This window comes from Xenopus tropicalis, chromosome 4, assembly GCF_000004195.4.
Source record: "Xenopus tropicalis strain Nigerian chromosome 4, UCB_Xtro_10.0, whole genome shotgun sequence".
In the NCBI taxonomy this organism is placed as follows: Eukaryota; Metazoa; Chordata; class Amphibia; order Anura; family Pipidae; genus Xenopus; species Xenopus tropicalis.
Window position 1 is genome coordinate 23,322,739 of NC_030680.2, and position 13,993 is coordinate 23,336,731.

The 13,993-nt window shown below is 39.2% G+C and overlaps 1 protein-coding gene across 3 annotated transcripts in view; it reads right to left on the reverse strand.

Moving 5' to 3' along the window:
* myrf (myelin regulatory factor) overlaps nt 1-11,494 on the reverse strand; it is a 90,232-nt gene extending 78,738 nt beyond the window's left edge. For 2 of the 3 annotated variants that reach the window (XM_004913404.4, XM_002937648.5), the window contains exon 1: nt 11,040-11,494. In XM_004913404.4, coding sequence (XP_004913461.1) covers nt 11,040-11,085 — 46 coding nt within the window. In that variant the 5' untranslated portion in view covers nt 11,086-11,494. The remainder of the gene's footprint in view (nt 1-11,039) is intronic. The other variant, XM_004913405.4, reaches the window with a different exon arrangement.
* Nucleotides 11,495-13,993: the final 2,499 nt, after the last annotated feature.

Here is a 13,993-nt window from a genome sequence, read left to right on the forward strand (position 1 = left end):
AATTCAGAACTTTCTGGATAATGGGTTTCTGGATAAGGGATCCCATACCTGTACCTTGTATGCCTTTTAAATGGTCAGTGGGGGGGCCACTTATGGCAGTAAATAAAAATTGCAGTGCCCTTCTTTATCCATGCAGTTTTAGTATTTTTTTGTAAATCATTTAAATGGGCAGGTTTCGAAGTCAAGTCATTAAATGGAACACAAATGAAAGATTATATGATCCACAACACCAGAGGGGCTTATCTAAAGTATTATATTTCTATTTCCATATTAATGAACATCCAGGCATCCCTTTCTCTACAAATAGAACAATCAAGTTCCATTTTCGCCTTCTTAAACATTTCGATCGCTTCAAAGTCCAAATTTCGGACATTTAAAAGTACGATAGAAAAAATTCGGATTAAATTCGGATTCATAGGGCTCATTGGCACTCTGCAGCTCCAACCTGGCCCAAGGAAAGCCTCCCATAGGGCTCAATGGCACTCTGCAGCTCCAACCTGGCCCAAGGAAAGTCTCCCATAGGGCTCAATGGCACTCTGCGGCTCCAACCTGGCCCAAGGAAAGTCTCCCATAGGGCTCAATGGCACTCTGCGGCTCCAACCCGGCCCAAGGAAAGTCTCCCATAGGGCTCAATGGCACTCTGCAGCTCCAACCTGGCCCAAGGAAAGTCTCCCATAGGGCTCAATGGCACTCTGCAGCTCCAACCTGGCCCAAGGAAAGTCTCCCATAGGGCTCAATGGCACTCTGCAGCTCCAACCCGGCCCAAGGAAAGTCTCCCATAGGGCTCAATGGCACTCTGCAGCTCCAACCCGGCCCAAGGAAAGTCTCCCATAGGGCTCAATGGCACTCTGCAGCTCCAACCCGGCCCAAGGAATGTCTCCCATAGGGCTCAATGGCACTCTGCAGCTCCAACCCGGCCCAAGGAAAGTCTCCCATAGGGCTCAATGGCACTCTGCAGCTCCAACCCGGCCCAAGGAAAGTCTCCCATAGGGCTCAATGGCACTCTGCAGCTCCAACCCGGCCCAAGGAAAGTCTCCCATAGGGCTCAATGGCACTCTGCAGCTCCAACCTGGCCCAAGGAAAGTCTCCCATAGGGCTCAATGGCACTCTGAAGCTCCAACCCGGCCCAAGGAAAGTCTCCCATAGGGCTCAATGGCACTCTGCAGCTCCAACCCGGCCCAAGGAAAGTCTCCCATAGGGCTCAATGGCACTCTGCAGCTCCAACCCGGCCCAAGGAAAGTCTCCCATAGGGCTCAATGGCACTCTGAAGCTCCAACCCGGCCCAAGGAAAGTCTCCCATAGGGCTCAATGGCACTCTGCAGCTCCAACCCGGCCCAAGGAAAGTCTCCCATAGGGCTCAATGGCACTCTGAAGCTCCAACCCGGCCCAAGGAAAGTCTCCCATAGGGCTCAATGGCACTCTGCAGCTCCAACCCGGCCCAAGGAAAGTCTCCCATAGGGCTCAATGGCACTCTGCAGCTCCAACCCGGCCCAAGGAAAGTCTCCCATAGGGCTCAATGGCACTCTGCAGCTCCAACCCGGCCCAAGGAAAGTCACGATACCGAAGCTTTAATGAATCCGAAACTTTCGTACTTGGCGCAACAATACGATTTTGCGGCACAAATTTCGCAAAGTACGAAAAAATTGCAGAAAATATGCACAGTTCTAAAATCTGAATTTTTCCCATTTGGACCCAATCGTACTTTGATAAATCAGCCCCCTAGTCTATGACATTGGTTTCACATAAGTGATGGGGGGGATTCTGAATTTTTCAGCCCATAGAACAAAAGAAAGTGCTTCTGAAAAGGCCTTAAACGCATCAAAATACAGGCAATATTTGGCAGAGTTGGATATGGAATAAAGGGATAGCCGGGGACATAACAGGGTGTTCCAATACGCACCTTAAAAATAGTAAAATGCTCTACTGACTGGGTGCCCAGTGCCCTGGCATAGTTAATACTTGCGTCTGTTGCTGGAGCTGCATTCTAAATCTAAATCTATAATCTGCCATACGCTACAGCATGCTCTATGTATTTGTATCCCCTAAGACACCTTTTAGTTCACAGGTCCCAGGGATAATGCCCACTCAGTACCCTCTTTAAAGCAGCTGAGTAAATTATCTCTTACTACTTGCATTAGCTGAACATTCCACAGACAACATGCAGGAAGAGGGAGAACTGAAAACTGCGTCAAAACCGATGTCTGACATGTAAACCACTGCCTAGCCGCAATTAGTCCATGCGGATTCCGCTACTTACTGTTTCCAGCCATCCTTCCTCAGGGAACCAACCCCGCCCTTCACTACTGCGCACCTTTCTCTAGCGTGTGGAAAAGTTGTACACTGTTATCTGATTGGATACACGCCTTATACTATTATCTGATTGGATAAGCGCCTTACACTACTATCTGATTGGATAATCGCCTAGCAGAGAGTCTGGGACGCAACGTGAAGGAAATATGGCGTATGGAGGTTCGGTGGCTGTATTAAATGTGTGGGAATTGTGGAGCTGTTACTGGATACCAGGTTATAAAAACATAAAGCAACGTACAGTACTTTGTGAACCTTTACCCAACCGCCCACTCAGTGATGAAGTAAAAGATTAGTTTCTCCTGGTCTGTTTTTCCATGGATAACTCTAAAATATCTCATTATGTTTCTGGAGATGTATCTATCTGGTATCTGGTTTTGCCTGTAAACACCGAAACAAACTACTCTGGAAAAAAAAATGAGGGGTTTAGGCCAGATGTAGAATCATTTTATTGCAGCATAGAAATTCATTGATTTAGGCAGAATAGCAACTTGAAGCAAGCTGAGCATATGTTTTACATGTATAGGAACTGTTATCCAGAATGCTTGGGACCTGGGGTTTTCCAGATAAGGGATCTTTCCGTAATTTGGATCTCTACTAAAAAAATCATTTAAATATTAAATAAACCCAATAGGATTGTTTTGCCCCCAATAAGGATTAATTATATCTTAGTTGGGATCAAGTACAGGTACTGTTTTATTATTACAGAGAAAAGGGAATCATTTAACCATTAAATAAACCCAATAGGGCTGTTCTGCCCCAATAATGGGTAATTATATCTTAGTTGGGATCAAGTACAGGTACTGTTTTATTATTACAGAGAAAAGGGAATCATTTAACCATTAAATAAACCCAATAGGGCTGTTCTGCCCCAATAAGGGGTAATTATATCTTAGTTGGGATCAAGTACAGGTACTGTTTTATTATTACAGAGAAAAGGGAATCATTTAACCATTAAATAAACCCAATAGGACTGTTCTGCCCCCAATAAGGGGTAATTATATCTTAGTTGGGATCAAGTACAGGTACTGTTTTATTATTACAGAGAAAGGGAATCATTTAACCATGAAATAAACCCAATAGGGCTGTTCTGCCCCAATAAGGGGTAATTATATCTTAGTTGGTATCAAGTACAGGTACTGTTTATTATTACAGAGAAAAGGGAATCATTTAACCATTAAATAAACCCAATAGGGCTGTTCTGCCCCCAATAAGGGGTAATTATATCTTAGTTGGGATCAAGTACAAGTACTGTTTTATTATTACAGAGAAAGGGAATCATTTAACCATTAAATAAACCCAATAGGACTGTTCTGCCCCCAATAAGGGGTAATTATATCTTAGTTGGGATCAAGTACAAGGTACTGTTTTATTATTACAGAGAAAAAGGAAATCATTTTAAAAAATTAGAATTATTTGCTTATAATGGAGTCTATGGGAGACGGCCTTTCCGTAATTCCGAACTTTCTGGATAACGGGTTTCCGGATAAGGGATCCCATACCTGTAATAGGGGAAATGCAAGAAGGCTGGTATTTTTCTCTAGAAAAAGTGGCAACCCTAGGTACATGTGTGTATGTGAACCTTTTATTTCTACGCAGTAAGTGGTTTTCAAATGGTGCCTGGCTGATAAAGCAACCAGTCCTTTAGTAACTTTCAGTGGTCTGGTTTAATTAAAGGGTTTCCCCCCATGGGGCTACTAAGAGTCTACTCTCTGGGTTGGAGCAAACAATACAATTTTGTTCAAAAAGTGCTCATTAGGAGCAATATGCCACCCGCACTAGGAAGGAACTTCCTGGACAGGTGGCCATTTTAGGACAATGTGATATCAAACACATGCACAATGAGCGAGCCAGGAGACTCTATTATTAAGGACATGTCTGCGAATAAACATGGGCATCCGCACTGCAAGCTCACTTCTGGTGCAGGCAACATAGAACATTAGGAGTATTTTCCGTGGTATACCTTTGCTTATGGGTTGTTCCACTACAGTGCCTAATGAGGGTGCCACAGTTTGAATACATTCAGAATGCTAAATGTTATTTTACATTATTTTGTATAATTAGCATTTTTGTTATGATGTTATAATATTATTGTTACAATATTATATATCTACAATATAGGTATATGTTACAAAAGGGACTAAAATAGCCACAATTTGCATTTTTCACCCATCAACCAGGGTATTAGTTTGGCAGGGATGTTATAATGTACAAAGGGTTAATATTATACTTCACTTTCGCAAGTCTCATAAAGTAATTCTGTGCCACATATATTGTGTTATTTTTTTAAATCCCCATTATAATTATCCTTTATTTTTATTGGTTGCATAAAAGATATGAGAGTGTTGGGCAACAGGCCAAGATCGGAGTTGCCCAACCTGTAGCAACCTCCAGGACAACTATTTTCTCCGGGTCTCTGTATCTAGAGATAGCCCTGGTTTTTACATGAACATATAATACTGTTATATATATAGGGATGAGTGTTAAACAGTAAGGGTGAAAACACACTAAGCTACTAGTAGCAGCTACTTTTTCACGGCTACTAAACTCCAGAAAATACCTTGCCATAGACAGTAATGAGAATTGCCTCTGCTAAAACACACGTAGAGACAATAATCAGTAATTGATCAGCATTGTCTATTTTAGTAGCCATGGCAAGTAGCTAAAGGGCAAACAATCCAGCAGACCAGTCCCCAGAAGGAGCTGAGCAGAAAATAAACTTGAGTCTAAAGCAGCCATATATGGGCCAGGTACCACTTTGCCTGCACAGCTAATGTAATAAAATATGAAGTGTATAAGAAGGGCCACACACTGTATGGGCACCTTCCTATTGCTCCTGGTGGCTCCTCTTCACATTCTTATTTGCCCATACACCATAAACTTGCCAACATGGTGCATATGCCAATGAAATTTTCTACCCTGCCCCACTCCAGAAATGATATTAATTGAACATGGATATCAGGGGGGCAACATAGAAGCACAAATAAATGTATGAAGTTATTATTGGTATGTGTATGGCCAGCTCAAGATGCATGTTACTCCAATATGAAAGCATGAAGTAGGAGGATAAAATTGTGGCTCCCACCCACAAGCATGAAATGCAAATATACAGGAAGGAATGTTCTATGCACTCTATGTTCTATGCAATAAACTGTCATCCTAATTTACTATCTGTTACATAGACAGATAAGGAACTCTTCTCATAAATGGGCAATATTTTCCTTTTGTATCAGTGTGTTATTTTTAGCCTGATGAGTGGGAACTGTCTGTTTGGGACAGGTAACTTTCTCAAGGTAATACAAAGCTTTGTTTTTGCAAAGACTTTGCAGCAGAAGGGGGGGAACAGTGGCTTGTCCTTAGGAACAGGAAGCAAGTGAAAATGTGCTTCTTAACAGCAGCAAAGATATATAGTATAGATGTAGATTTTTTATATTTATGAGTTTTTTTGGTTGACTTTTAATTCAAATTAAATATGGGAAACACTGAACAGAATGTAAAGCATTATGAGTAGCCTGAGGTTTTTTACTATAGCTATATTTTCTGCGTAAAGTGCACCCTCAAATTGTTTCCCCCACCAGAGGTGCAAAGCCCACACTCCAGTACAGCCCCCGCCATTGCTAGGCTGCCGGGAACACCCAGTGCTCAATGATCACCACTTGTACATCATGCGCATGTGCCTGATGTAGGAGCTGTGGATGTGATTTACCCTCCTATGTCATATACATGTGCATAATGAGCGGGTTGGTGAACTCGCTCATTATGCGCATGTGAGTGTCACAACATGGCTGCCTGCTCCGGAAGCTCCTTCCTGGCATGGGTAGCCTAGCATTGGTGGGAGCTGTTTTTTTTTTTTTTTTTTTTAAAAGTATTTTTTCCCCCCAACCAGCTTTGTTAGCCTGTATCACTGATGGGGGAAACAATTTGAGGGTGATAGGTGCCCTTTAATACACCATAATGATTTTTATTTCAGTTTTGCCCGAATTCCCCTGAAGAAGTGCCACCCCAGTGATCACTTAGGGATATATCAAAGTTCATTGTCGAAACCGTCGAGAATTCCTAGACCTTCAACAAACTGGCCGATTGTTTTCATAGTTCGATCAGTATCAACTGATTCATCATTGTTTAAGATACGTTATCAAAGACCAGCCAAAACAATGACTGGGCAGCAATGACAGTTTCCATACATGGCTATTGGCAATGATTGCACATCTTTTTAAAGTTTGTTTTCAAAAACATCCTTCTCAGATTTAGAATAAAACGGATTTGTTCTGAAATTATATTTACTTTAATGGAGAAGAAAAAGTTTAATTTGGGGTTTGCCAAATGTTAGGTATCCCCCAGTGATTATAATCACTTACTTGATACAACGGGTCAATGCTCCAGTTAGGAGAAGACTGCATTGGCCCAGGGGTAGCTTCCTAGCGAGCACCACAGAGAGATCCTCTTAACCCCTTTCTTCCTTTTGCAGTGGCCCCTGATGCGAAGTAGAGTGAAAAAGCCAATATTTTTTGTTAAAGTTCAGCTTTTTACTCTACTGCACATGTGCACCCTTACTGAAAAGGAAGATCCCGGAAGATCTCTCTCTAGTGCTCACTGAGCAGTACTGGCCCAGGATATCAGGTAAGTTATTATAATCACTTAGGGGTGCCTCACATTTGGCACCCCCCAGTGATTTAATGTTAGGATAACATTCATGAATCTGCCCTTTACATATCTATACATCCCATATGTAACACGCAATACATTTATACTACAATACAAATATTTCATAAGCGATTAGCATGTGGCAGGAATATCTAAGTTTGTAGGGGAGTGGTAGCAGCCTTTTTATGTAAGAAACAAACTGGGATCAGCATTCCAATCTAGTTCAGGTTCAGATTCTAAAATGTACTCCAAAACAAGGACAGGCAGCCCTCAGCCCTCTGTTGGGGGCAGAACTGCAATTCCCACCATCACTCTATAATAAAAGGTAGGGATATATGTAGGGATTTAATAGCAGCCTGCTTCTAAACTTTACTTTTCCTTTCATGATTCTCATTGGGTGGTGTGAATATAATTCATTTTATTTTGTTACTTTCACTTTGGTTTCCCCTACAAAATAAAAATACCCTTCTGACTCCAAAAGCCATGTTTTTTTAATAAAAGTCCGTTATTGCTTTTTTTTTTTTACCAATAATTCAAATTGTCTGCGTTCTGCCTAGTTAGCACACACCATGTAGCAATGTATTCCTTACAGCACCCAGTGACGCTGATAACATAATCTAAGGCATTTGTCCCAAGTGATAACATACATCAAATAAATACTTCAACAGAGTATATAACCCTCTACCTATTTTCTCTATCAAGGAACCAATAGGAAATGTAATTGTCTGGGGTTTAGGGATCATGGCTTTAAAAGACTTGGCTTTTTTATTATGCACAGAATATGTAGTTCTAATCAACTTTCCAATATACATTCATTAAAAATGCGTAATAGTCAATGCGAAAGCAGTATTTGTTTATTCCTTGCTGTCCTCTGGACCCTTGAAACTATGTTAGCAAAGTCAGGTCTTCTCCAGGTCTGTTAATCATCTAGATCAGCGTTTTTCAACCACTGTTCCGCGGCACACTAGTGTGCCGCGAGATGTTGCCTGGTGTGCCGTAGGCAGGGCACCAATATACTAGGGGGGCACTGCTCTTGGCACCAATGTACTAGGGGGGCACTGCTGCTGGGCACCAATGTACTAGGGGGGCACTGCTCTTGGCACCAATGTACTAGGGGGGCACTGCTGCTGGGCACCAATGTACTAGGGGGGCACTGCTGCTGGGCACAGAGTTAAATTTTTTAACATTTTCTAATGGTGGTGTGCCTCGTGATTTTTTTCATGAAACAAGTGTGCCTTTGCCCAAAAAAGGTTGAAAAACACTGATCTAGATCAGTGGTTCTCACCGCGACCCTTTAATACAGTTTCTCATGTTGTGGTGACCCCCAACCATAAAATTATTCCTAAGACCATCGGAAATATATGTTTTCCAATGGTCTTAGGCGACCCCTGTGAAAGGGTTGTTCGACCCCCAAAGGGGTCCCAACCCACAGGTTGAGAACCGCTGATCTAGATTTTGCTACACTGTTTCTGGAGTCAGAACCAGAAGTGAGGAGAATAAAAACACCCAGACATAGCTTTCAATAGCAGTTAGACTTACAAAAAACTTTAAAAAGTGAATATTTTTAATGTATTTTGAAAAAAAATCATTAGAATGATATTATTTTATTGCAAACTTTAGAAGAAAACTGTTAGAAGAAAACATAATTCTAAACAACTTTGCAATATATATTTATTACAAATTTGTAATGATTTTTAAGTTACTTATATAAATTACTGCTATAAAAACAGCGTTTGTCTCTCCTATGCTATTCTCTGCCCTGGTGGCTCTGGCACTTGAAACAATGTATATATATATATACAGGTATAGGACTTGTTATCCAGAATGCTCGGGACCATGGGTATGCCGGATAAGGGGTCTTTCTGTAATTTGGATCTCCATACCTCAAGTGTACTAAAAAATCAATAGTACATTAATTAAACCCAATAGGATTGTTTTGCATCCAATTAGGATTATTTATATCTTAGTTGAGATCAATTATAAGGTACTGTTTTATTATTACAGGGAAAAAGGAAATTAGTTTTAAAATTCTGAATTATTTGATAGAAATGGAGAGCATGGGAGACAGGCTTTCCATAATTTGGAGATTTCTGGATAATGGGTTTCCCGATAAGGGATCCCATACACACACACACACATATATATATATATATATATATATATATACTGTAGATAAGGTTAAACACTCATGGGCTTGATTTAAAAAAAAATATATTTTTTTATTGTAAACCAATCTTTTGGTCTGCAAAACATTGGTTTACAATTATAATCAATTTTTTTCTTTGCTTAATTGGCTCAAGGCTTTCTAATTTTAAAGTGAGTGCAGCCTTTATCTCTGTCTATATGTCACTTTAACAAATGCTCTGAAAGGTGTAGGTATGATAGCTAATGTACATTAAATTGTATATATTATACTTTATATAAAAGCCTGTTATAATCTATCAACAAGAAAAAATATAAAATACAGAAATATTCAGTACTATTCAGAATTATAAAATAATCTATATATAATTATATACACTATAATAAAATAATATTACTATTATAAAACATTGAGTACTTTTCAAAAGTATATTAGAAAGTGATCTATATCTATACTATAAAAAAATATAGAAATATTCGGTAATTTGCAAAATGTTATAATGTATAACTATATACGTTTTAATAAAAATATAGAAATATCCAGACATTTTCAAAATTGGACTGTAATCCATAACAATACACTACAAGAACAAAATATAGAAAAATATATCAAAATACAGAATATTAAGGATTACGCTCTTCCTACTTTTCTGATAATACTGAATATTTCTCTATTTTTTGCTTGTTGTTCTGTATTTCTATATTATATTTTTTTTGTTGTATATGGTCAGATTATTTTTTAGATTAAAAAAAATCAACATTAAATGTAAAAAATATAAATGTAATAGCTGTGTAACTCTATCTACCAAAATGGAAAAAGAAAGCTATTTTTCTTTGTGATCTGGCAGGTGATTTCTTCATTCCAAGAGTGTTGATTTTGTATTTATTTATGTAACATGGAACTGATATCAGATATCCCCCCCCTTGACCTAGACCCATAACTAAAAAGAGATGACATTTTTTTTGTTTTTATGTTTGAACAAAGAATGAATGACTTAACTAAAAAACAAATGGGACAAAGAATATAATTATTTTTAAATTAAGATAACATAATATTGTTATTATATAAAGAAAAAAAAAAGTCTGGTTACAGTGGTATAAAAAATAGCAATTGTGTTATTTTATTAGATTTTTCAGTATAAATATGATTCCTGTTAGCTAGCTACCTATTAGATATGTAAACATTAGGCAATAGATGACTAAGATTAGACAGATATAAAGATGGGCATCTCCCCGTTCAGGTGGTCCGTGTTCTATATTTAACCACTTGTGTTACAGAAGTAGCAGTTTCTGATCAGTCAAAGCGCTAAACACCCACTGTTTTGATGCAAATGCAGTATTTTTAATTTGAAATTACCCATACATGTTCTGATAACAGTTCTATTGGCTCATACACATATGTTAAACTCTCTTCCTTTCAAAGAGGCCTATTTGATAATAGAAATAGCGATTGACACGACTTAGAAAAAACAATACAGGATCAGATATCATAGCAAAAAAGGTATCACCAGACAATAAATACACAGCGCCGTCCTCTCTGCTCTAAAACTACATGCCAGAAAAATACAAGTATTACCTTTTCTCAACTACCCCGAAAAATAAATCAGGCTTTACACAGAAACAAAAGTAATGAGCCACAGCTAATTGCAAACAATTGTTAATGTTAAATGGTATATATTACAAGTCTAGAGATTATTACATGACAGTGGCATGTCCTACATTCCTTTCTCTAGACTGTACATCAGATACAGAAAAACGTGGATTTATCAAAGTATACAGATATGCCTTTAGAAACAATAGGGAAACAATGCCCAGAACAATTATATTTTTTTTCAGTGTCAGGGATATAGGTAAAAACAAAGCATTTCAAGTGCAGAGAATGACTAGGCATGGCCATAGACACCAAGTTTGTCCTTACAGCCATGTTACCCCTGTGTTTTTTTTACCTTCAAAGAAACGTCGCAGGGTTTCATTCTCCTCTTCAACATCCATGGCAGTGTCCTAGAAGCAACCCAAGGTCCTAGGAGTGTGTGGTCCAAGTTGCCATGAAGTGAGCAGCCTTTCGTGGGGTCCACTAGAAAGCTTAGGGTACAAGCACTTTGTCCGATAAATCTGGAAGGCAAGTTCCAACTCTGCACACCCTGCGGCTTGCTAAAAATCAGTAGCTTTAGCTATTTAATGGACTCTCACAGGACTAGGATCCCTTTCCCAAGTCCTGCCTTCCTGCCTGTCCCTTCCCTACTCACTCTGAGCGTAGTGTCTATTAAAAAAGCAGATCATTCAGTATGACTTTCCCCAGCCCTCTTTCTCTGGGACCTTGGGAGCTCTCCGCTTTCTTTCTGTCTCTCTGTCTGCTTAGTGTAATTGTTAGAGCAACAGCTTATTCTGCCTGGCTCCTTCCTCTCAAAGATGCTTATCCCCCAAGGCTTCTCTGTCTCCCCCTGCAGGACGGAAAGCATAGCTGCAAATTTTCCAGGAATTCAACTTCTCATCTTCTCATCAAAACAGCAAAACTGTTGCTTAAAGGAGAACTACACCCCCCTTAACTGGCCTTAATCGACCTCCCTCACCTCTTCCTTCTCACATAGCCTATAACTTTGAAAAGTGGCCCTATAGAAAAACCCAACCTAAAAAAGCAAAGCAGCGTAGCAGTAGTAGAAATTAGTAGAAATGAAATACCACAAATGTTCATTTGTTAAATAAATTCTAATACAAGCATTTAATTTATTAAAACTACATAAATGTGCACTATATAACTAAAGATAATAAATAAATCAATACATTTTACTTTAGCATGGGCAATTATAAATAACAATATAATGATATGATGTATAAGTATTAAAGAAGGTCAAGTGGAAGATGCCCCCTACTTTTCCTTAGGGGGGAAAAGTAGAAATAAGTACAAAAGATATATTACATTATGTACCAGTTTTTCAGAATATACATAAAACTTTTACAGCCCTTTTGCAATTTAACTGCAACTCCCAGCTGAAGGCTGATGGGTCGTGCTGGAAGATGCCTGGATGGACAGTGTCCTGATTTATATAATTCGGCATGTCTGTGGCCCCTTATTCTCTCATTCAGGTTGGGTCTGGTCCATGTTGTCTTATGAGTACCAAAAGCAATTATTTAGTAAAAATTACAATGCCCAGAATAGTTTTACCTGCTCTCTACCCTCTGGTGGTTACAGATAGTTGAAGAGATTCATGTAAAAATAAAGATCAAAATTGCCCTAAAATACCTCACCACCACATTTTGGTTTAGAACATAGAATATATATTCTTATATAAAGTTTGTTTTGTTGTATGAGAAAATCAGACAGCATTTATAGACACTGATTGCCATAGATTGTAAATCCATATGAACCTAACTGCCAGTGCCCAAGAATTTGTGTTGTTAGGCTTATATTTTGATCAAAGAGCCCCAACAGTTAACAGCATGTTTAGGTCCCTGCCAATAGGTACATAGTACTAACCAAGTGAACTGTAATACTGTATCTATTTATGTTGAGTGAGGGGTAAAACTTACAGCAGTTTAATAAGCAAATGAAAGTGTCCCTTTAGGGCAATGATAAGGGGTAAGATTTGTTGCCCGTAGCGAATCTGCACTTCTGCAGGCAACAAATCTCTTGAAAAATGCCTTCTCATTGCCTAACATTTTGATCACCACAAGTGAAACATATTACTTGCAGTAATCCAGCTTAATGGGAATTGCCTCCTTCACACTCTAACCCTACATCGGATATGCTCACTCCTTAAGGCTGCCATACATGGGCCGATTCTAGCTGCCGATATCGGGCACTAACGATGGGCCTGCCTGACCGATATCTGGCCTGAAATCAGACAGATATCAATCGGGCAGGTTTAAAAATCAGTTGGAGCCGATGCAGTCCACAAAACGGCGGATGCCTATACCTGTCATTCTAATTGAATCATGTGGACCCAGGGCCAAACGACCGAATTAGCTCGATATCGTCCACCCGTAGGTGGGGATATAGAGAGAAGATCCCCTCACTTGCTGACCTCGCCAAGCAAGCGGATCTTAGCATGCATGGCCACCATTGGTGTACAGCAATTTTTTATGCATTTCTTAGAAACAATACACGAGTTGTACCAGTAGGAATTGTTGTAAAAACATTTATTTGTTGTTTTGCTCTTTATTCTCCTCATCATGATTTTGTTATGTCATTGTAAACAAAAACCTCTATTAAAATGTATTCATTAAAAGAAAAAAAATACCAGTCTGTATTTGTTTGTTTGTTTGTCAGACTTGTGCCTCCTGAAGCGGTCTTCACTTCTTGGCAGAAATGCCCTCTAGTTAACATAGGGAAAACAGAAAGCTCTTTAACTAAGGCTAATGCCACACAGGGCGGATACTCGGCCTGCGGATAAGTGCAATTGAGTGCAAATGAGTAATTTTCAAGACCTGGGACCCCCACCGAAAATATTCCCAAGCCCTCAGCAGGTCCAACCTGCATCCCCCCCCAACCCCAGCATATAATGCAAGTGGGTGGACAGGTTTGTGGTAGTAGGTAGCAAAAGCAATGTAGGGACTAGGTTTTCCAGCCAATAGATCTTTTTTTGTTATATAATGCCATACCATGCTTTAACTCTTATAAAGCACCAATAGGATTGATATGCTGTTAGCATGGGTTTATGCTAGCTTAGCTACCATCAAGTACAACGTACTGTCTTACAAAGAAAAAGCAAACATTTTCATTTGTTTAAATAGGGTAATGTGGAAAATTGCATTGCCATATTTCAGAAGATAATTGATTTCCAGATAATAAATCCTTTATCTGTATCAAGTTAATAATAACTCCAAAATCTCTCTCAAAAAATGTCTAGAAAGTTTTATGGTTTAATAATGTACATTTGCAATTTTCATTAATTACTTTGCA